General features: G+C 37.2%; 1 protein-coding gene, 1 non-coding gene and 2 pseudogenes across 2 annotated transcripts; 2 read left to right on the forward strand and 2 right to left on the reverse strand.

Moving 5' to 3' along the window:
• The first annotated feature begins 199 nt into the window (after positions 1-199).
• LOC131731682 (uncharacterized) lies at positions 200-14,938 on the forward strand. Its single transcript, XM_059020925.1, has 3 exons — positions 200-573; positions 1,409-6,211; positions 14,285-14,938. The coding sequence occupies exon 2, from the start codon at positions 5,198-5,200 to the stop codon at positions 6,143-6,145; it is 948 nt and encodes a 315-aa protein (XP_058876908.1). The 5' UTR covers positions 200-573; positions 1,409-5,197; the 3' UTR covers positions 6,146-6,211; positions 14,285-14,938.
• Positions 9,086-9,193, reverse strand: LOC117972076 (5S ribosomal RNA; annotated as a pseudogene).
• Positions 9,475-9,593, forward strand: LOC117972077 (5S ribosomal RNA; annotated as a pseudogene).
• A 1,530-nt stretch (positions 14,939-16,468) lies between the features above and the next one.
• trnat-cgu (transfer RNA threonine (anticodon CGU)) lies at positions 16,469-16,540 on the reverse strand. The gene has a single exon. It is a non-coding gene; the product is annotated as a tRNA-Thr (tRNA).
• Positions 16,541-21,224: the final 4,684 nt, after the last annotated feature.

A 21,224-nucleotide genomic window follows, 5' to 3' on the forward strand; every position in this document is an offset into this window, starting at 1 on the left:
CAAAAGCAAACTTAATTAGTGTGAGTGACATCAGTGCAATGAAAGAAAAGCCAGTCATTCACAAAAAGGCAGACTTACTGAAAGCACAATGGACAGAACATTGACACCAAAGGTAAATGCATGTGTAACCCCGTTACAATTGTTATGTACAGAAGGCAATGGGATTAAGAAATGAGTGTTAACAGGAAGTCCCGCCTTGATTGACTGTAGACACCCTGAGAAGGAGATGAGAGCGTCCATCTTGTGAAAGTCGCATGGGGAACTCGAGGTTCTTGATTGAGAAGGAGATGAGAGCGTCCATCTTGTGAAAGTCGCATGGGGAACTCGAGGTTCTTGATTGAGAAGGAGATGAGAGCGTCCATCTTGTGAAAGTCGCATGGGGAACTCGAGGTTCTTGATTGAGAAGGAGATGAGAGCGTCCATCTTGTGAAAGTCGCATGGGGAACTCGAGGTTCTTGATTGCTGGACTAACTAAAGTTGATCTCACTCTGAAAAGTTTTGCACTCTTTATTCAAGAAGTCTTTAGACCAGAGACCGATGACGATTTTCTTTTAAAGAAGGAAAAAAACCCTGGTGAGTTTCTACTTATGTATTATTCTGAAACGAGACTGTATAATTGTCTAACATGTGGTGTTGTAAAAAGAAAGAATACTGAAGCGAAACTGGTATCAGCATTAAAGATAAGGAAAGTATATATATATATATATATTATATATATATATATATATATATATATATATATATTATTTTATAAAGAAATAAGAGAGTATTTAAACGGTTGATATTTGCAAGGGTATTGAATTCAATTGTGTTTATAAAAAAAAACCTAAATGGTGTATTTTTATGTATCTATTGTATATATATATATATAAATTCAATTGATATTGACATACCGATTTTCAAATTACTTTAAGCAAGTTAATTTTGTAAATGGGATAAAAGAAAAAATATTTGATAACTGTGCAGTGCACATGAAAAAACACTTACAAAATTCTGTAAATAGCAGACTGTTGTAGACAAAGACAGCAATGGAGGTTAAAAGCTTGTGTTAAACGTTGCATAGCAATATATTTTATTAAAAAAAAAATATATATATATATATATATATATATGTGTATATATATATATATATATATATATATATATATATATTAAGCTAAAGAGTAGTTAATCTTATTTTGTATGTATGCTACAGGAAAGTGTTAACTTAAAAATTAAGCGCAACTGAAATTGTGTTGCTGGATTGCAGTAGTAGTTTTTTTTTGTTTTAAAAGAAAGCTGCAGTTATTGCAGTAGTTATAGCGTCTTAAAAAAAAGACAAATTGCTGAATGTACATAAATGCTGTAATTGGTTATTGTTCTGTGAATTTTGAACCCTGTTAGAATGATTCTCAATTTTCTGACTTAGGTTGGGTTTTTTTTTCTGGAGTTGAATTCTCCTGCAAAGGAGTGGCGAGCCTACCTTATTGAAGATACACTGAAGATTTCTACCCTGAAATTTACTTTTTTTCCTTTTCCTGGAATTTCTTTTGGATTTCAAAGGACTGTTTTCATTCTTCTCGAAGTTCTACAGAGTGGTAGGAATATCGACTCACACTACATACACACCAACAAGGACATTGGTTTTAATTAGAACTTCTTATTTCAAACTAACTGTATTATTTTAAACAAGAGGTACTGAATATATGTTTATATGGTACACCTTTCTGTCTAATAAATGTATGCCAGCTGTTAAAAAAAAAAACACACCGAATATTCTTTTGTTAATTTCTAGTTATACTAACCGCTCATACGAACCTAGAATTAGAAGTAGCCAAAGGTGGGTTACACAGAGTAAAGGTGAGGGTTAAAGGCAAAGCACACCACCTCATGTCTGCTGTGGTTCCTGATGGACATGATTCACTATTAGGTGACAAAGCTTGTGAGGACTTGAATCTAGTTCAACGAATCTACCGAATCAACTCATCCAATGTAGCAGTAAACACACACAGTGACACTGTAGATGACATTGTGCACAGGTTCCCAGACATCTTCAAAGGATTTGGAGTTTTACCATTCACATACAAGATCCAGCTCAAAAGTGATGCACAGCCGGTGGTTCATGCTCCACAGAGAGTTCCAGCACCCCTGCGTGATCGCCTAAAGAAAGAACTGGACAGGATGACCAAGCTTGGAGTTATCAGGAAGGTTGAGGAACCCACCGATTGGGTCAACTCTATGGTATGTGTTAAAAAGAAAAATGGTGAACTGAGAGTTTGCATGGATCCTAAGGATTTAAATGCAAACATAAAAAGAGAACACTATCAGATCCCTAAATGTGAAGAAATCACAAGTGAGATGTCAGGTGCAAACGTCTCTGCTAAGCTAGATGCCTCACAGGGTTTTTGGCAATTGAAATTGGATGGGGACAGCACAAAATACTGTACTTTCAACACACCTTTCGGCAGATACTCTTTGCTGAAGTTACCTTGAACTAGTTATTCTGCGTAGTAAAACATTGGACCCCTTTGCATGGAGGATCTCAGTAACCTACAGTTCACAGTTCATCAACTGATTCAGATTCAGTTATGTTAAGTCTGCTAACTGGTGATGTGGAGCAGAACAGTAATTGGATGCCCGAAAATATGAATAACAGTGAGTTTTGGCCTCCTTTAGTATTCTGGATGAAAAAGGAAATATATAGAAATTATATGTACAGCTAAACGTGTCCAAGTATCTTGTAGGTATGAAATAAGACCATGGAAATCCACACCTGTGATAGAGAAACTTTGGATCAAGGGACTTGTTATGGAACCAACTAGAGCTGAACCTGGTACAGAATTTGAATCCTGCTGGGAACGTGCAGATATGCTGGACATGTACTAGACGATTTCAAATATGAAATGTACTTTGATATAAAAAATGAAAGAACAGGGTTTTTTAAGAGAGAAACATAGAAGGATAAAGAGAGTGTATCCTTGTATCGCCAGTAGATGGCTCCCTTGCTCCATGAAATAGGTCAGTCTACTCGTTTTTGTCAAGAAATTAAGTATTTAACAACCTTGGCGGTTCTAAGACAATATAGAATAAACGATTAATTGCTTGTATATCTTATCTTTAGAAAGCATGACGCTTGATAAAAATGCACAATTTCGGCTAAAAAAAGTGGACGTTAATCCCACCTATAAATTTATGTTTCCAAAGACAAGATTTGGAAGGGATTCTTTGCAACATATGAATCAACAATTAAAACTTAGCAACCAAGGTCTTAAGGAAAAAACCTGTTTCGGCTGGATTTTGTATGAACAAAGGACAGGGTCAAGCTTAGTTCAGTCATTATAGCATATAGAAGTTGAATGCATTTATACTGGCCTGTATTTGGATTTAAATCTTAGAAGGAATCACCAAAGAAATAAAGTGATATTATAAATTCTAGGAGCGACTGTTAAACTGAAGTACATCAATTAAAAATCCATCTTATAATGCCACATTTATAGTTAAAAAAGGTTCAGTGCTAATTGACACTTTTTATAGTTTATAATGGTCAAAAAATAGAAATTAGACACAAAGGTAATGCAAATTAATAAAATAAATGATTAACCTTTTCTATACAGAATGATATTTGAAACTAAAAATACCTATTTGATTTCATAGGATTAATAATATGTTTTAAGTATTTGGTATAATAAGAACACATATTATTTAAACTGACAAGTGTTATTGCTTGTTCATGACTTTACTGTAGTGATAAAAAGATTAAAAGCCGGAGCAGTATTCAATTTAATTAATTGGGGAATTGGTTCAGTTTCTTTCTCCTTCTATTAAACAAAAAGACCTTTAGACATTATAATAGACATTAAATTACAGAATATAAAAGGTATTATGCTATGTTTTTATGTTAGTTTGTAATAATATACAATAATGTACCTTGTTATCAATCCACTATACTATTGTCTAATGATGGTAGATGGAGTCATTATAATGTGGTTCTTTGAAACTGCTGCCTAGCATTGAAAAAGGGGCCTCTCTCCTTATCGAGATGTACGGGCTGTAGAGAAAGGAGGGGTCTTCTCACATTCCACTTTAGTAAAAAAAAACTGCAAGTATTAAGGTTTATGGAATTAGTGGTTTAACACAGATAAAAATATATCTTGAAATAATATGCAAAAATGATTGCATAACAGACATTGATAAGTCATATATCTAAAAAAGTGCTTGCACAGACTTTGGCCTTGAAAAAACAAGAGATTGCTTGCAATAGCATATTCTCAGAGTCAGGTACAGGTCAGAGCCTGGTTAGTGCATCTTTTAAGGGTTAAATAATTGTAATGAAAATTATTACCACTTAAACTTAGTGAAACTAATTGACTTGAATATTGTATAAGGCAATCTTTTGTCAAATACTCTGTTAGACATTAGTATATAGAATCAAAACTGACTTAATTAAAAACACGATGAAACACAATATGAGGTTAAAAGAAACACATACCTTTAATTTAGCAAAATATAATCAATTAGAGACGATGTCATATATTAAAAACATCTCTCAAATATAATACATATAAAAAATAGTGTTTACAAATAATCCAGGATCCTGGGAACCTTGGTTCACTTGACTTTTCAGACAAAGGAGGGGCTCGGAGGAAAACAAGGAATGAGATCATAGGTTTGGAGTTGGACAAATATGAAGTCTTGAATTTATTGGTATGACTCCAATTAATTCTGAAAAGTTGGCCCGGATCTTTTATTTGTAAAAAAGATAACTGTCTAAACAGATTAATGATTGGATTTAATTGAGGCGTCCCATGTATCCCAATGAGACGAAAAACCTATATAACTCCTAAGGTGTGGAAGCGACATCGTGGGAGAAGTACGAGTGGACAAGTACAACGCAGTTAGAAGCAGAAAGGAGGAATTACATCTTTAAATCTGGAGTTGCTTTAATCAGAAAACATTGCAGCTTAAAGCCTTGCAGCTGCGTGTATTTTTCTGATAACAAGCTGAAACTCGGAGCAGCTGATTCAAATCCCGCGGCGTTCTGGGACACGGGGAAGGAGTGGAGCCCGCAGGACAAACACAAACAAAGGCAGCCAGGCTTCCCAGCGACAGCGTGTGGAAGCGACATCGTGGGAGAAGTACAAGTGGACAAGTACAACGCAGTTAGAAGCAGTTGAAAGCAGGTTGACAGCTGCAGAAGCTAAACTAAACTTCCAAAAAAATGGTCTTCAAACCAGTAATCTGTGACAACTGCATGATGTGGGAAATCCGAGAAAACCCAACAGAGCTCAAACAAGTTTGTGTAAAGTGCCGCACGATCCAGGACTTACTTCAGCGATTAAGCCTGCTAGAAAAGGAGCTGGAGGAAATGAGACAGCAACAGGAGCTTGAGGAGCTGACACACCCACAATTCATGGAAGTCTGCACCCCTAGTAGAATGAAAGACACCAGGGAGATGGAAGAGAGTCGAAACAGCTGGGTTCAGATAGGCAGAAGCAGGGAAAAAAAGAAACTTCGAAAAACACAACCACCTGAAATCCAGACAGCCAACAAATTTGAGCCATTTCAGCATTTAGATGACCAAAACCAACATCAAGAGAATGAAAGGAACAACATCCAGGACCCTATAAACTGTGCTGGCCAGGCAGCAAAAAGAAGGGAAGTCATGATTGTTGGGGACTCCATATTGAGAAACACAGCAAGTTCAGTTCGCAGTTTGGACCCCCTTACTACAACAGTGTGCTGCCTTCCAGGAGCCTCAGTCAAGCACATCACTGAGAATGTGGACATGCTCCTAGAACGAACAGGAGGCGACCCGGTAGTAGTCGTCCACATCGGTACAAACAACATTGGAAGAGACAGACAAAGATCCCTGCAAAACAAATTCAGAGAGCTAGGAAGGAAATTAAAAGACAAGACCAAAACTGTGGTATTTTCTGGGATACTGCCGGCACCCTGCAAAGGACCATATGGACAGCTGGAAATACTAAATCAAAATGCATGGCTGAAATCGTGGTGCACTCAGGAAGGCTTCACCTTTCTTGAACATTGGACCACATTCTACAACAAGGACTATCTATACAGGTGGGACGGACTGCACTTAAACAGAAAGGGAACCAATCTACTCAGAGAAAGGATCCTTCAGGAGGTCCAGAAGCATTTAAACTAGAAAGGAAGGGGGGAGAAAACAAAAAAACAGAAGGGAGACCACATCAAAACAAGGGCAACAACTCAGGTAAGACAACTATTAAATGTATTTATCTTAATGCTAGAAGTCTCAGAAACAAAATGTTAGAACTTGAAGCTACTGCACTAACAAGTAAGTATGATGTGATAAGTGTTACAGAAACTTGGTTGTCTGAGAGTGATGGAAACGAATATAATATTAGTGGGTACACACTATATAGGAAAGACAGGCAGGACAGAAGAGGCGGAGAGGTAGCGCTATACATAAGAAATAGTCTTGAAGCCCAGGTGTTAAATCAGGACAAAGAAAACAATGCAGAATCATTATGGGTCAGAATAATGGACACAAATTCAAAGGGCATAATAATAGGAGCATGCTATAGACCGCCAAATTCAGACGCTGAGCAAAATAATCTGTTATACAATGACATTCGAAATGAGTGTAGAAAAGGAGAAGCCATATTAAAGGGGGATTTCAACTTCCCCTGTATAAAATGGGAAAACCCGATGGGGGGCACGACGGATGAAATTGAAATGGTGGAAATGACAAATGACTGCTTCCTAACGCAATTTGTCAAGGCACCGACTAGAGGGGAGGCATGCCTTGATTTAGTCTTTTCAAATAATGAAGACAGAATAACTAAAACAGAGGTCAGAGAGCCATTGGCAAACTCAGACCACAACATGGTCTCATTTGAAATATTTTTTAAAACCCCAAAAGTAATGACTAAAGCTAAGGTTTACAATTTTAGAAAAGCAAACTACGAAGGTATGGAACGGAGACTAACAGAAGTAGATTGGAGCAAAATAGAGAAAACATCCACAGAAAAAGGATGGCTGTTCTTTAAAAATGTAGTACTAGAGGCACAAAACAATTACATCCCAAAAGTAGACAAATCTAAATCTAAAACAAAATGGCCAAAATGGTTTAATAGATCAATTAAAAAAATATTCAGCGAAAAAGGCACTTTACAGAGCATTTAAAAGGGACCAAAAACAAAGTACACAGAAAGAGTACTTGGAACTGCAAACACAAGTCAAAAAGGAAGTTAGAAAGGCCAAGTGAGAGACAGAAATCAATATTGCTAAGGGGGCTAAAACCAATTCCAAAATATTTTTCCAATATTATAACAGCAAGAGTACATTCAAAGAGGAGGTTAAATGTCTAAGAGACACAAATGGCAAAATCATAGATGAAGAAAAAAAAAATAGCAAATATATTAAATGATTACTTTTTACAGGTTTTTACAAAGGAGGACACGGACAACATGCCCCACATGTCAACCTGTTCCTATCCAGTTTTAAATAACTTTAGCATAACAGAGGCAGAAGTGTTAAAGGGACTAGGAGCTCTTAAAATAAACAAATCCCCTGGGCCGTATGAGATCCTCCCAATAGTACTCAAAGAAATGAAAGAAGTTATTTACAAGCCGCTAACCAAGATCATGCAATAGTCTCTTGACACAGGGGTTGTACCGACAGACTGGAAAATAGCAAACGTAATACCGATCCACAAAAAGGGAGACAAAACCGAACCAGGTAACTACAGACCAATAAGCCTGACTTCTATTATATGTAAACTTATGGAAACTATAATAAGATCCAAAATGGAAAATTACCTATATGGTAACAATATCCTGGGAGACAGCCAGCATGGTTTTAGGAAAGGGAGATCGTGTCTAACTAACCTACTTGACTTTTTTGAGGATGCAACATTGAAAATGGATAACTGCAAAGCATACGACATGGTTTATTTAGATTTCCAGAAAGCTTTTGACAAAGTCCCGCACACAAGATTAATTCTGAAACTGAAAGCAGTAGGGATTCAAGGAAATGCATGCACATGGATTAGGGAGTGGTTAACATGTAGAAAACAGAAAGTACTGATTAGAGGAGACACCTCAAAATGGAGTGAGGTAACCAGTGGTGTACCACAGGGATCAGTATTAGGTCCTCTGCTATTCCTAATCTACATTAATGATTTAGATTCTGGTATAATAAGCAAACTTGTTAAATTTGCAGACGACACAAAAATAGGAGGAGTGGCAAACACTGTTGAAGCAGCAAAGGTCATTCAAAATGATCTAGACAGCATTCAGAATTGGGAAGACACATGGCAAATGAAATTTAATAGAGAAAAGTGTAAAGTATTGCATGCGGGCAATAAAAATGTGCATTATAAATATCATATGGGAGATAGTGAAATTGAAGAAGGGAACTATGAAAAAGACCTAGGAGTTTATGTTGACTCAGAAATGTCTTCATCTAGACAATGTGGGGAAGCTATAAAAACGGCTAACAAGATGCTTGGATATATTGTGAGAAGTGTTGAATTTAAATCAAGGGAAGTAATGTTAAAACTCTACAATGCATTAGTAAGACCTCACCTAGAATATTGTGTTCAGTTCTGGTCACCTCGTTACAAAAAGGATATTGCTGCTCTAGAAAGAGTGCAAAGAAGAGCAACCAGAATTATCCCGGTTTTAAAAGGCATGTCGTATGCAGACAGGCTAAAAGAATTGAATCTATTCAGTCTTGAACAAAGAAGACTATGCAGTGATCTGATTCAAACATTCAAAATCCTAAAAGGTATAGACAATGTCAACCCAGGGGACTTCTTTGACCTGAAAAAAGAAACAAGGACCAGGGGTCACAAATGGAGATTAGATAAAGGGGCTTTCAGAACAGAAAATAGAGGCACTTTTTTACACAGAGAATTGTGAGGGTCTGGAACCAACTCCCCAGTAATGTTGTTGAAGCTGACACCCTGGGATCCTTCAAGAAGCTGCTTGATGAGATTCTGGGATCAATAAGCTACTAACAACCAAACGAGCAAGATGGGCTGAATGGCCTCCTCAGAGATTTCCTTTTTTTGTCTCCTGTTCACACATTTCAGTGGTAAAATGTAATTACAAAAATATAATGCCTGCAGCACTTGGTTTTCCCAGGCAGTCCCCATCCAAGTACTAACCAAGCCCAACCTTGCTTAGCTTCTGAGATCAGATTTATTCAAGGTGGTGTGACCGCAGGCGATTGCTGTTCTGCTTTTATGATCTTTATGTTAGATGAGCCGGGGGTGATTCCTCAGAGATTTCCTTTTTTTGTCCTCTGTTCATACATTTCAATGGTAAAATGTAATGCCTGCAGCACTTGGTATTAACAGGTGGTCTCCCATTCAAGTACTAACCAAACCCAACCTTGCTTAGCTTCTGAGATCAGACGACAATGTGAAATGTGTGAACAGAGGACAAATATCTGAGGACTCACCCCCGGCTCACCTAACATAAAAGTCATAAAAGCAGAACAGCAATTGTCTGCAGCCACACTACTTTGAATAAGCCTAATCTCGTCTGATTTCAGAAACTAAGTAAGGTTGGGCTTGGTTAGTACTTGGATGAGAGACTGCCTGTGAATACCAAGTGCTGCAGGCATTACGTTTTTGTAATTACATGTTACCATTGAAAGCCAGCTGCCCAACGTTTCGATATGTTGTACATATCTTTCTCAAGGGAGCCTGTGTTTGAACCAAAGAGGTATTTATAGTTTTTTGACGGCATGACAACTACTTGTTATTGTTTACATTCAAATCCATGATTTATTCTTACATGATGTAATGGTGTTCTATATATTGTGACATCATTTTTACTTCTATCTTTGAATCTGTATTAATTCTAATTAACATTACTTTATATCAACTTATATTTTTATTATATCATGCAAAGCTGGCTCTGAGGATCAGTCTTGATTTGGCCTCCCCAACGCATCAACTTTTGAATTAATTTTGTTTATTTATTTAAATGTTACATATTTATTGAAGTTAATTACTTCATTCTTTTCTGTTGTGTCCCGCTGGCATAATCGTGTTTAGTCTATTTATCCATTTACTTTCTTTTATTCTTCTATATGTCGCATTGTCTAATTTTAGCTGTTCTAATACTACAAACTTTACATCATTTATGTCATGTCCCTGACTGGTGAAGTGCTGTACTATTGGTTCATTCATTTTTTTTATTTCTAATTAACGAAAGGTGATTCTTTTATATAAAGTAGTTCCAGTCTCTCCAACATATTTGATTTCATCACATTTTTCACAGGCTATTCAGTAAACAACAATGCTATTTTTACAGTAAGTATTAGTTTTTGGTGGATATGTGGTGTTCTTATGTTTAATTATATTTTTACTTTTGTCCATGTATTTACACACTTTACATCTACTGGTGCACATGTTCGTAGAACCTATTTTGTCAATTATTCTTTTATGTTTACTGTGAACTAAAATATCACCTAAATTAGCTTCTCTTTTGAATGCTACAACTGGGGCCTTAAGAAATACTTTTTTTAAGTTTTCTGAATTATGTAGAATCCACAAGTGTTTCCAAACTATCTTAGAAATATTGAGCAAAAGTTTAGTGTAAGTCATTACTAATGGGACTCTTTTGACCTTTTTATCTCTATTTTTATAATCTAGTAGATCATCTCTTTTTAGTTTATCCACTTTTCTTAACTCCGTCTCTATAATTCTTTCTTTGTATCCTCTTTTTTTAAGATATGTTTTTTTGTGATCAATTGTTTTTTTTATTATTTTTAATAACAGAGACAAAGCATAAAAAACTAAAATAATAACAACTAAAATAATATAAACTATTTACAATATTACCAATGCTTGCACATTAAAATAATAAGAAAAAATAAATAAGAAAAAGTTACTACAATATTGTTATCTAAAAATAAAATTACATACCAAAAATAGAAGCTAGTATGAAGGTAGTGGAAAGGAAGCCCAAATCATTTAGACATCAGCGTAGCCAAATCGGCAGCAGTTGCATTCCATGCCTGTATGGTTGTCAGACGTGCCTTATTAATCCTGGCTGTGGAGCATTCCAAAAAAACAATGCTTCTAAAGTCCGAGAGCCAGGTAGCAATCATAGGAGGAGTAGGGTCTATCCAAAGCCGTAAAATTGATTTCTTGGCTGCAGTTAACCCTGCCAGAAGTATCCTGCTCTGGTGTTGAGAAAGGCCCAGGGAGGAGTCATCATTCAATAGAAATGCAACCGGATTTTTTATGATCTGAACCTTCGTCAGCTCAGTAATAGTTTGAGCTACACTGTCCCAGAACGCAGCCACAATCGGACATTCCCAAAACATATGTAGGTATGAGCCCACTGCACCAGCCTGTCAAACTGTACAGAGCGGACTAGGGGACCTTTTCATTTTAAAAAGCATGTATGGAGTAGCATATGCTTTATGGATAAGTTTAAAGTGTATTAATTGGTGAGCTGGGTTCTTGGAAGCTAAAAATGTATTGTTCCATACATTGTCCCAATCAGGAGAAAACCCCAGCTTGAATTTTGTAAAAGAGAAGTATTAAAGCGCCATCTCTTTGCACGTGGAGGGCGTATTGTAGGTGACATATTACACAGTACAGGGGAATGATCCGAAATTAATATTGGCAGTATGTCCATTTTTGTCACATATTCAATAAGTGTAGATGAGGTAAGAATATAGTCAATCCGAGAATAGGTTTTGTATCGAGCAGAAAAGAATGTGTAGTCCCTTGCATTTTCATTCTTCAAACGCCAAATATCCCGCGAGTTAGTATCTCTAATAAAATTATTAAAAACCACTTACGAATTCAAACAGTTATCATCTGAATTGGGATTAGATCGATCTAGAACCGGATTATTTACTGCATTGAAATCTCCTCCTATTATTAACTGGTACTCGGAGAAATCTAGAAAAGCATTCGCTATACCACGAAGAAAGTTATTATCATAGACATTAGGGGCATAAATTGAAACAAAAGCAAATTTAACATTGTTCAAGGAACCTAGCAAGTAAACAAAACGCCCTGAGTCGTCACCCCCAGATCCTTCAGCAGAAAGTTTTCGTTTCCTATTTACCAATATAAGAACCCCCTTTGTTTTATTATTTGCAGAAGAGCATGCTGCAACACGAAAGTGTTTATTTTGAAAGCGGTGAATGTCATCAGATTTAAGATGAGATTCCTGTATTAGTGCAATCGATATCCTTTTACGGCGCAAAAAATCTAGACACTTTGTGCGTTTAACAGGAGTGTTTAAGCCACGGACGTTCCAAGATACAATATTAATATCAGCCATCATGGTGGATCAAAGTAAACAAACGAAAACCTCTCTCTCAAGAAAACAAACATAATAAAGACAGATACAGGGTGCATTCTACTGGTTGCAGCAGCCAGCACATTGTGTGAAAAGATAACATACCAGTTAAAATAGAAATCGGACATATATGGTATGCAAAACAGTACAATATAATTGTAGGCAAGCATTGGCAAATAGAACAACAATAAAGAACCGATCCGTAGAAAGACAGCACTGAGACATATTAACAATAAACACAAGGCAGTCAGCAGAGAGGCATAAATAACTCTCTTATCTGCCAAAAACATAAAACTTCGCTGATCCGTGACCCCCCAACACAGCAAGGTAACGCTCTGATCTCTAAACCCCCGCCCCGACTCCAAGTCAACCACAAGACAAAATATATATGTATATCGGCTTATTATTTTTTAACCTTATAACCTAACCCCACAGAAATATATTAAAAAAAACAAACCAAAAAAAACACCTCACAGTATAGCACAAATGCAACTACATTAACAAATAATTTGTCAATAAACTGAGCAATCTGTAATGACAGTGTTGTCAAACCTTAAGTCCCGGTTAACTTCGGACATCGTTTAACAGTTCAGATCCCTTGCTGAGTTGCGTCCATTGCCGAAATAGAACCCGCAGACTCCAAAGAGACCGCAAAATCTTCAACTTCCATAAGTGTTTTAAATAACCAGTGTTTTCCCCCCATGAAACACCTTAACCAGAGCTGGATAAATCAGGAAAGACTTGATCCCCTTCTGAATCAGACGTTTCCTGGCTTGCAACATGTCCCGTCTCTTCTGAGCTGTGATATTGCTGTAATCTGAGAAAAAGCGAAGTGAACCGCCACCGTGTTGCAGAGTGGAGCTGCTCCGAGCTCCAGCGAGAATGGCCTGGCGGTCGTTGTAACGCAGCAGCTTGAAAATCAAAGTGCGCGGCCTATCTCTACGGCCTTCCTTTCCGCTGTAAATGCGATGGGCTCTTTCGATCTCAATAGATCTGCCCTCCAAAGCTGGAATCCATTTAGGAAGATTACGTTGGAGGAATTTGATAGGATCATCCCTCTCTTCGCCCTCGTCTAACCCCACAAGCCTTAGATTATTTTGGCGCTGTTTGTCCTCGTACTGGATCAGCTTCTCCTGCAATTTATCAACAGAGTCTGGTTTCGGCCGACTCCTGTTTGACCGCCCGAACAGTTACCTGCATATTGTCAAACTTAGAAGTAAATGTTTTCAAATCCTTTTCCAAGGAACCGAGCCTCTCCATTAAACCGTGACGTTCTTCCCGAATCGCTTGTCTCATTAGGGGCTGCAAATCCCCGAGCTGTTGTTTCAGCAACTCCGCAACGGTAGCACGCAGCTGTGACTCGGGGAGGTCAGTAGTCAAATCCTTTAACTTTTCGATAACTTTTATCGAATTAAGTGGCTGAAAAATGCCCGGATAAAGTTTTAAAGGAAAAAAAACTGTCGGGCGGAAGGCAGTAGCAGACTTAAGCGTCCATTCCTGTCGGCAGGTCACGTGATCCCCCTTAAGATGTGTTTTTAATACATTTCTTTGTTTTACATAGTCACTTTCTTTTGAGCATATTCTTCGTATTCTTATTCCTAGACCCTTTGGGATTGCCCTTTTAGTGTGTGTCGGATGTGCAGAGGACATGTGTAAATACTGGTGCATGTCAGTAGGTTTACAGAAGAGGTCAGTCTCAATTGAACCTTCTTCAAGTTTTACTGTGGTATCTAAAAATTCTATTTCTTTTCTTGTCCATCGAAGGTCCACCTTAATATTACTGTGTTTTTCATTTGCCATACACTGTGTGTGTGTGTGTATATATATATATATATATATATATATATATATATATATATAGTGTGAGACAGCAGGGAGGGGGTTAAAGCCTCCCTGAGGAAAACATGTGCGTAGGCACGTTTGTTTAATTGTTTAATTTAATTGTTTCATTGTTTTAACTGTTTTATTGTTTAATTATCCTCCAGGTGCAGGGTATAAAGGACAGGCAGTTAGATTACTCAGGGCTGCTGTGGAGGAGAAGGAGGCAGGAGAGGTGCTATGCTTCCTGGAAGTCGTGAGGTGAAGAGTGTGCTGTATGAAACCTGTGTGGTTTTTGTTTATTGTGTTTGGCGGGGAAACGGCTTAGCCGTCCTGCGAGTTAGTCAGGGAATAATCTGTGTAGTCAGCGCTCCAAAATCGGAGTTAGGTGTTTATTTTGTGTTTGTTTTATTTTGTGTTTAATTAAAAAGAATTGCGCATAAGCGCTGAAAAATCAGTCTGCTGTGCTGGGTCAAGTTTTTAAAGGGCCAACGAACCCGAGCCGCAAGGCTCATGTTACAATAGACACACACATATTGCATATTATTTATATATGTAGTTACACATTTGGCCAACGTGGAATAACCTGTGAGAGTTTATGGAATATTTCTAGACTATCAGTCTGCAAAGACAATTTTTCAGAGTCTGTTTTTGTAAAATGTAAAATAAAAATGCCAGAATCCTTTGTTCTGAAAACACTTGAAAGAGTTCCCACCTAATCACTATCTCTGTGTTACCTCAAATAAACAAACTGCAAATTCAAGAACTTTCCATTCACTTCTGTAGAATCTCCATTTGTACTTTTTTTTGTAAATCTATCTGTGAGTGAGTGAGCACATGCTTTTACTTTTAAATGAATACATTAGAATTGTCCAATAACCAAGCTGGTTAAACTATAATGCTTATTATTAGGAGTTAAAGAATAAACCATGTGTAACATTAATAGATTTAAATGTTAACTAAATATATATTTACAATACAGTATTTTGATATGTCCAAGCAACAACTATATTCATGTTGTGTGTGTCACTGGGGTAAGTTATAAGTTATAACACCTTGGTAGCGCAGACAAGGAAGCCAGACAAAGTAATTATCAAAAAGAGGTTTATTAATTGTATTCTAAAACTATTAAAAGCAATCAAATTTAACTATGCAAAAACACACTATTAAAATGGCTAAGCACATAAGCAGGGGTGGAAATAAGACTCCCATTTTATAGCAGTAGGAGCCATTTCGGGTTTTCTGACCTGCAGGCTTGTTTTTTCCAGCTTCTTTAGTACAGTTTATACAAGGGCCTGCAGTTAGTAAAACCTGAAATGGACCAAACTGCTATGCATTAGGAGTCTTAATTCCATCCCTGCATATGCAATTAACAATAAAAGTAATAGCTAATTCAATAGCAGCAAAGTTAACAGTAACTATAGCAATAGTATTCAAAATTATAGTTGTATCAATAGCAGCAATGTTAGCAGTAGCAATAGAAGTAATACAGCTATATCAACAGCAGCAAGAACAACAAAATAATAATAGTTTAGCAACAACTGTATTTACAGTCCTATTTTGAATATGTTGTCCAAGCAACAACTGTATTTATAGTACTATTTTGTCCAACCAATTTTATTTTCCCTTTTCTCATTACATTTAACCAACCTCGAACATAACACTTAAAGAAAGCAGAGATGGGAATATAATGATCCATTCATAGGATTTTCTTGACGCTGCTGCTGCCACATAATGTCAGGTAGCGAAATGAAACAGTAAAGATCAAAGTTTGCTAAGCAAAGTTACCATAAAAAAGTAACTTAAAAATGTTGACAGTTGTAAAAATGCAAAGCAAGTTGTTTCTTACGTAATCTGTCTGGCAAGGCAAGCTGTGACTTTCAATTTAATATATTAAAAAAACAAATTAAAACCAATTTTCTAGGTTGGGCTCAAGCAACCAACCAAGCAATCAAAGCCGTCAGGCAAGGCAAACTGTGGCTTTGAATTTGAAATTTCAGTATGATGTGGTGTTGACACGATCTCGGTCCTTAAAGGGTTAAGAGCCAAACACACTGACCAATTGCACCACAGGAATTTGCTGCGGGATACAAGGTGAAAAATCACTCGCCTTGATGGGTTGCATTTCTGAAACTGACAGCTCAGCACCGTTGGTTGTGCTTGGTAGAAAATGGCATTGTTGGAGTCGGGGTATAGCTGGTAGAGCACGTGACTGCAAATCAATCGGTCCCTGGTTCAAATCCAAGTGCCCTCTTTTTTAATTTAAATTAAAATACAAATAGAATTTTATAATTTTCATTTCAGCTGCAAAAGTACAAACAAGTAACATATAGTGTTTTCAGACAGCAACAAGGTACGGACGGGGATTGAACCCGTGATCTTCGGTTTACGAGACCGACGCCTTACCACTTGGCCACCGCACCCTCGTGACTGCAAACGAAATCGGAAGCTTGGAGTCTATTGAGAAGGCTGCCCGGAAAGGCAATCTCGCTGGAAACCAACCTTACAGTTAACAGCTGAATGCCAAGGATGGGCAAAATAGTCACGGAAACTCTTTAAATAGAAAACAGTGGTCTCCATATTTATTTAAAATACAAATAGAAAATAGGTTGCCAGACATGTATTTTAAGTAGAAATTAGTAAATACTATTTTGCAAATAGTATTTTTTTAAAACACTTGACACCATCTACCATTTATTTATTTTTTTCATAATAATCCAAAAGAACTGGTACTTCTATAGCAATAATTACAGTAGTTTTAGGCTGTCTGAAAATGAATTAATTTAGAGTTAAGAATCGTACATCTTTTACCAGAAACATTTTGTTTTACATTAAATGGATTTCATATTAGAGTGAAGCTATGGTCACATTGCTGAGTAAGGAATGACCATAAAACAAGGCACATGCTAATTCTGAGGACACACTCGTTTTCGGTGTTAACCCTATTATTTGCAGCAGCAGCGATGCAATTTTAAAGCTTGTCACCATTTTTCAACTTTTTTTTTATTTAATACAAAAATGCAGTTTCTGCTCAATTTGTAATGAAGCAGTACTTGTTATATGATCCTGATAGTAATCGTAATATAATCAGAGCCTTCTGAGGACACAGACGCCGTTACCAACAGTGACTTACAATCATAAACAAAAATACATTTCAAGAATCACAGTACAAGTATTCATACATATCAGAGCAAGATAAAATACAATGACTTCAGTTCTAGTAGGTACAAGTATATGACAAAATATGATTCAATAATCATAGCAGATAACAGTGTCAGTGATAGTTACATCAGGATATGATTAAATGCAAAATACTACAGATTGAATAACACTTGTGGCAGATTACAGTACAGTAAATGCAGTTAAATAGGGAGCAGATAAGAGCAAGTAAAGCACATTAAGGAAGAGTGATAAAGTGTCCACAGGGAAAATAGGAGTTCTACAGGTGCTGTCTGAAGAGGGGAGTCTTGAGGAGGTGCCGAAATTGATTAAGTTGCGCTATGCACACATGCACATTCATAAAACATAATATATGTGCACTCTTTTATTGTAACACTCAACAGAAATGCGCAAGGCAAAATATCAATCAATCTCACTCTTGGTTCATTTATTTGAAGCACCGCTTTGACAGATGTTGAACAAGAGAAACATCGAAGAGGATGGTTTCGATCCATTGACCTCTGGGTTATGGGCCCAGCACGCTTCCGCTGCGCCACTCTGCTACTACCTTGACTCTCAAAAGCATGTGTTAGTTAAGAACATAAGAACATAAGAAAGTTTACAAACGAGAGGAGGCCATTCAGCCCATCTTGCTCGTTTGGTTGTTAGTAGCTTATTGATCCCAGAATCTCATCAAGCAGCTTCTTGAAGGATCCCAGGGTGTCAGCTTCAACAACATTACTGGGGAGTTGGTTCCAGACCCTCACAATTCTCTGTGTAAAAAAGTGCCTCCTATTTTCTGTTCTGAATTTATCTAATCTCCATTTGTGACCCCTGGTCCTTGGTTCTTTTTTCAGGTCAAAGAAGTCCCCTGGGTTGACATTGTCTATACCTTTTAGGATTTTGAATGTTTGAATCAGATCGCCGCGTAGTCTTCTTTGTTCAAGACTGAATAGATTCAATTCTTTTAACCTGTCTGCATACGACATGCCTTTTAAACCCGGTATAATATATCTGAGCATCTTGTTAGCCTTTTTTATAGTTTCCCCACATTGTCTAGATGAAGACATTTCTGAGTCAACATAAACTCCTAGGTCTTTTTCATAGTTCCCTTCTTCAATTTCACTATCTCCCATATTATATTTATAATGCACATTTTTATTGCCTGCATGCAATACTTTACACTTTTCTCTATTAAATTTAATTTGCCATGTGTATGCCCAATTCTGAATGCTGTTTAGATCATTTTGAATGACCTTTGCTGCTTCAACAGTGTTTGTCACTCCTCCTATTTTTGTGTCGTCTGCAAATGTAACGAGTTTGCTTACTATACCAGAATCTAAATCATTAATGTAGATTAGGAATAGCAGAGTTGCTTTAATCAGAAAACATTGCAGCTTAAAGCCTTGCAGCTGCGTGTATTTTTCTGATAACAAGCTGAAACTCGGAGCAGCTGATTCAAATCCCGAGGCATTCTGGGACATGGGGAGGGGCAGAGCCCGCAGGACAAACACAAACAAAGGCAGCCAGGCTTCCCAGCGACAGCGTTTGAAAGCGACATCGTGGGAGAAGTATGAGGGGACAAGTACAACGCAGTTAGAAGCAGTTGAAAGCAGGTTGACAGCTGCAGAAGCTAAACTAAACTTCCAAAAAAATGGTCTTCAAACCAGTAATCTGTGACAACTGCATGATGTGGGAAATCCGAGAAAACCCAACAGAGCTCAACCAAGTTTGTGTAAAGTGCCGCACGATCCAGGACTTGCTTCAGCGATTAAGCCTGCTAGAAAAGGAGCTGGAGGAAATGAGACAGCAACAGGAGCTTGAGGAGCTGACACACCCACAATTCATGGAAGTCTGCACCCCTAGCAGACTGAAAGACACCAGGGAGAATGACCTTTGCTGCTTCAACAGTGTTTGCCACTCCTCCTATTTTTGTGTCGTCTGCAAATTTAACAAGTTTGCTTATTATACCAGAATCTAAATCATTAATGTAGATTAGGAATAGCAGAGGACCTAATACTGATCCCTGTGGTACACCACTGGTTACCTCACTCCATTTTGAGGTGTCTCCTCTAATCAGTACTTTCTGTTTTCTACATGTTAACCACTCCCTAATCCATGTGCATGCATTTCCTTGAATCCCTACTGCTTTCAGTTTGAGAATTAATCTTTTATGCGGGACTTTGTCAAAAGCTTTCTGGAAATCTAAATAAACCATGTTGTATGCTTTGCAGTTATCCATTGTCAATGTTGCATCCTCGAAAAAGTCAAGTAGGTTAGTTAGACACGATCTCCCTTTCCTAAAACCATGCTGGCTGTCTCCCAGGATATTGTTACCATATAGGTAATTTTCCATTTTGGATCTTTTTATAGTTTCCATAAGTTTACATATAATAGAAGTCAGGCTTATTGGTCTGTAGTTACCTGGTTCGGTTTTGTCTCCCTTTTTGTGGATCGGTATTACGTTTGCTATTTTCCAGTCTGTCGGTACAACCCCTGTGTCAAGAGACTATTGCATGATCTTGGTTAGCGGTTTGTAAATAACTTCTTTCATTTCTTTGAGTACTGAAAACCTGTGAAAAGTAATCATTTAATATATTTGCTATTTTTTTTTCTTCATCTATGATTTTGCCATTTGTGTCTCTTAGACATTTAACCTCCTCTTTGAATGTTCTCTTGCTGTTATAATGTTGGAAAAACATTTTGGAATTGGTTTTAGCCCCCTTAGCAATATTGATTTCTATCTCTCTCTTGGCCTTTCTAACTTCCTTTTTGACTTGTGTTTGCAGTTCCAAGTACTCTTTCTGTGTAGTTTGTTTTTGGTCCCTTTTAAATGCTCTGTAAAGTGCCTTTTTATCACTGAATATTTTTTTAATTGATCTATTAAACCATTTTGGCCATTTTGTTTTAGATTTAGATTTGTCTACTTTTGGGATGTAATTGTTTTGTGCCTCTAGTACTACATTTTTAAAGAACAGCCATCCTTTATCTGTGGATCTTTTTGTCTATTTTACTCCAATCTACTTCTACTAGTCTCTGTTTCATACCTTCATAGTTTGCTTTTCTAAAATTGTAAACCTTAGCTTTAGTCATTACTTTTGGGGTTTTAAAAAATATTTCAAATGAGACCATGTTGTGGTCTGAGTTTGCCAATGGCTCTCTGACCTCTGTTTTAGTTATTCTGTCTTCATTATTTGAAAAGACTAAATCAAGGCATGCCTCCCCTCTAGTCGGTGCCTTGACAAATTGCGTTAGGAAGCAGTCATTTGTCATTTCCACCATTTCAATTTCATCCGTCGTGCCCCCCATCGGGTTTTCCCATTTTATACAGGGGAAGTTGAAATCCCCCTTTAATATGGCTTCTCCTTTTCTACACTCATTTCGAATGTCATTGTATAACAGATTATTTTGCTCAGCGTCTGAATTTGGCGGTCTATAGCATGCTCCTATTATTATGCCCTTTGAATTTGTGTCCATTATTCTGACCCATAATGATTCTGCATTGTTTTCTTTGTCCTGATTTAACACCTGGGCTTCAAGACTATTTCTTATGTATAGCGCTACCTCTCCGCCTCTTCTGTCCTGCCTGTCTTTCCTATATAGTGTGTACCCACTAATATTATATTCGTTTCCATCACTCTCAGACAACCAAGTTTCTGTAACACTTATCACATCATACTTACTTGTTAGTGCAGTAGCTTCAAGTTCTAACATTTTGTTTCTGAGACTTCTAGCATTAAGATAAATACATTTAATAGTTGTCTTACCTGAGTTGTTGCCCTTGTTTTGATGTGGTCTCCCTTCTGTTTTTTTGTTTTCTCCCCCCTTCCTTTCTAGTTTAAATGCTTCTGGACCTCCTGAAGGATCCTTTCTCTGAGTAGATTGGTTCCCTTTCTGTTTAAGTGCAGTCCGTCCCACCTGTATAGATAGTCCTTGTTGTAGAATGTG

The sequence above is a fragment of the Acipenser ruthenus genome, unplaced genomic scaffold, assembly GCF_902713425.1.
Source record: "Acipenser ruthenus unplaced genomic scaffold, fAciRut3.2 maternal haplotype, whole genome shotgun sequence".
NCBI lineage: Eukaryota > Metazoa > Chordata > Actinopteri > Acipenseriformes > Acipenseridae > Acipenser > Acipenser ruthenus.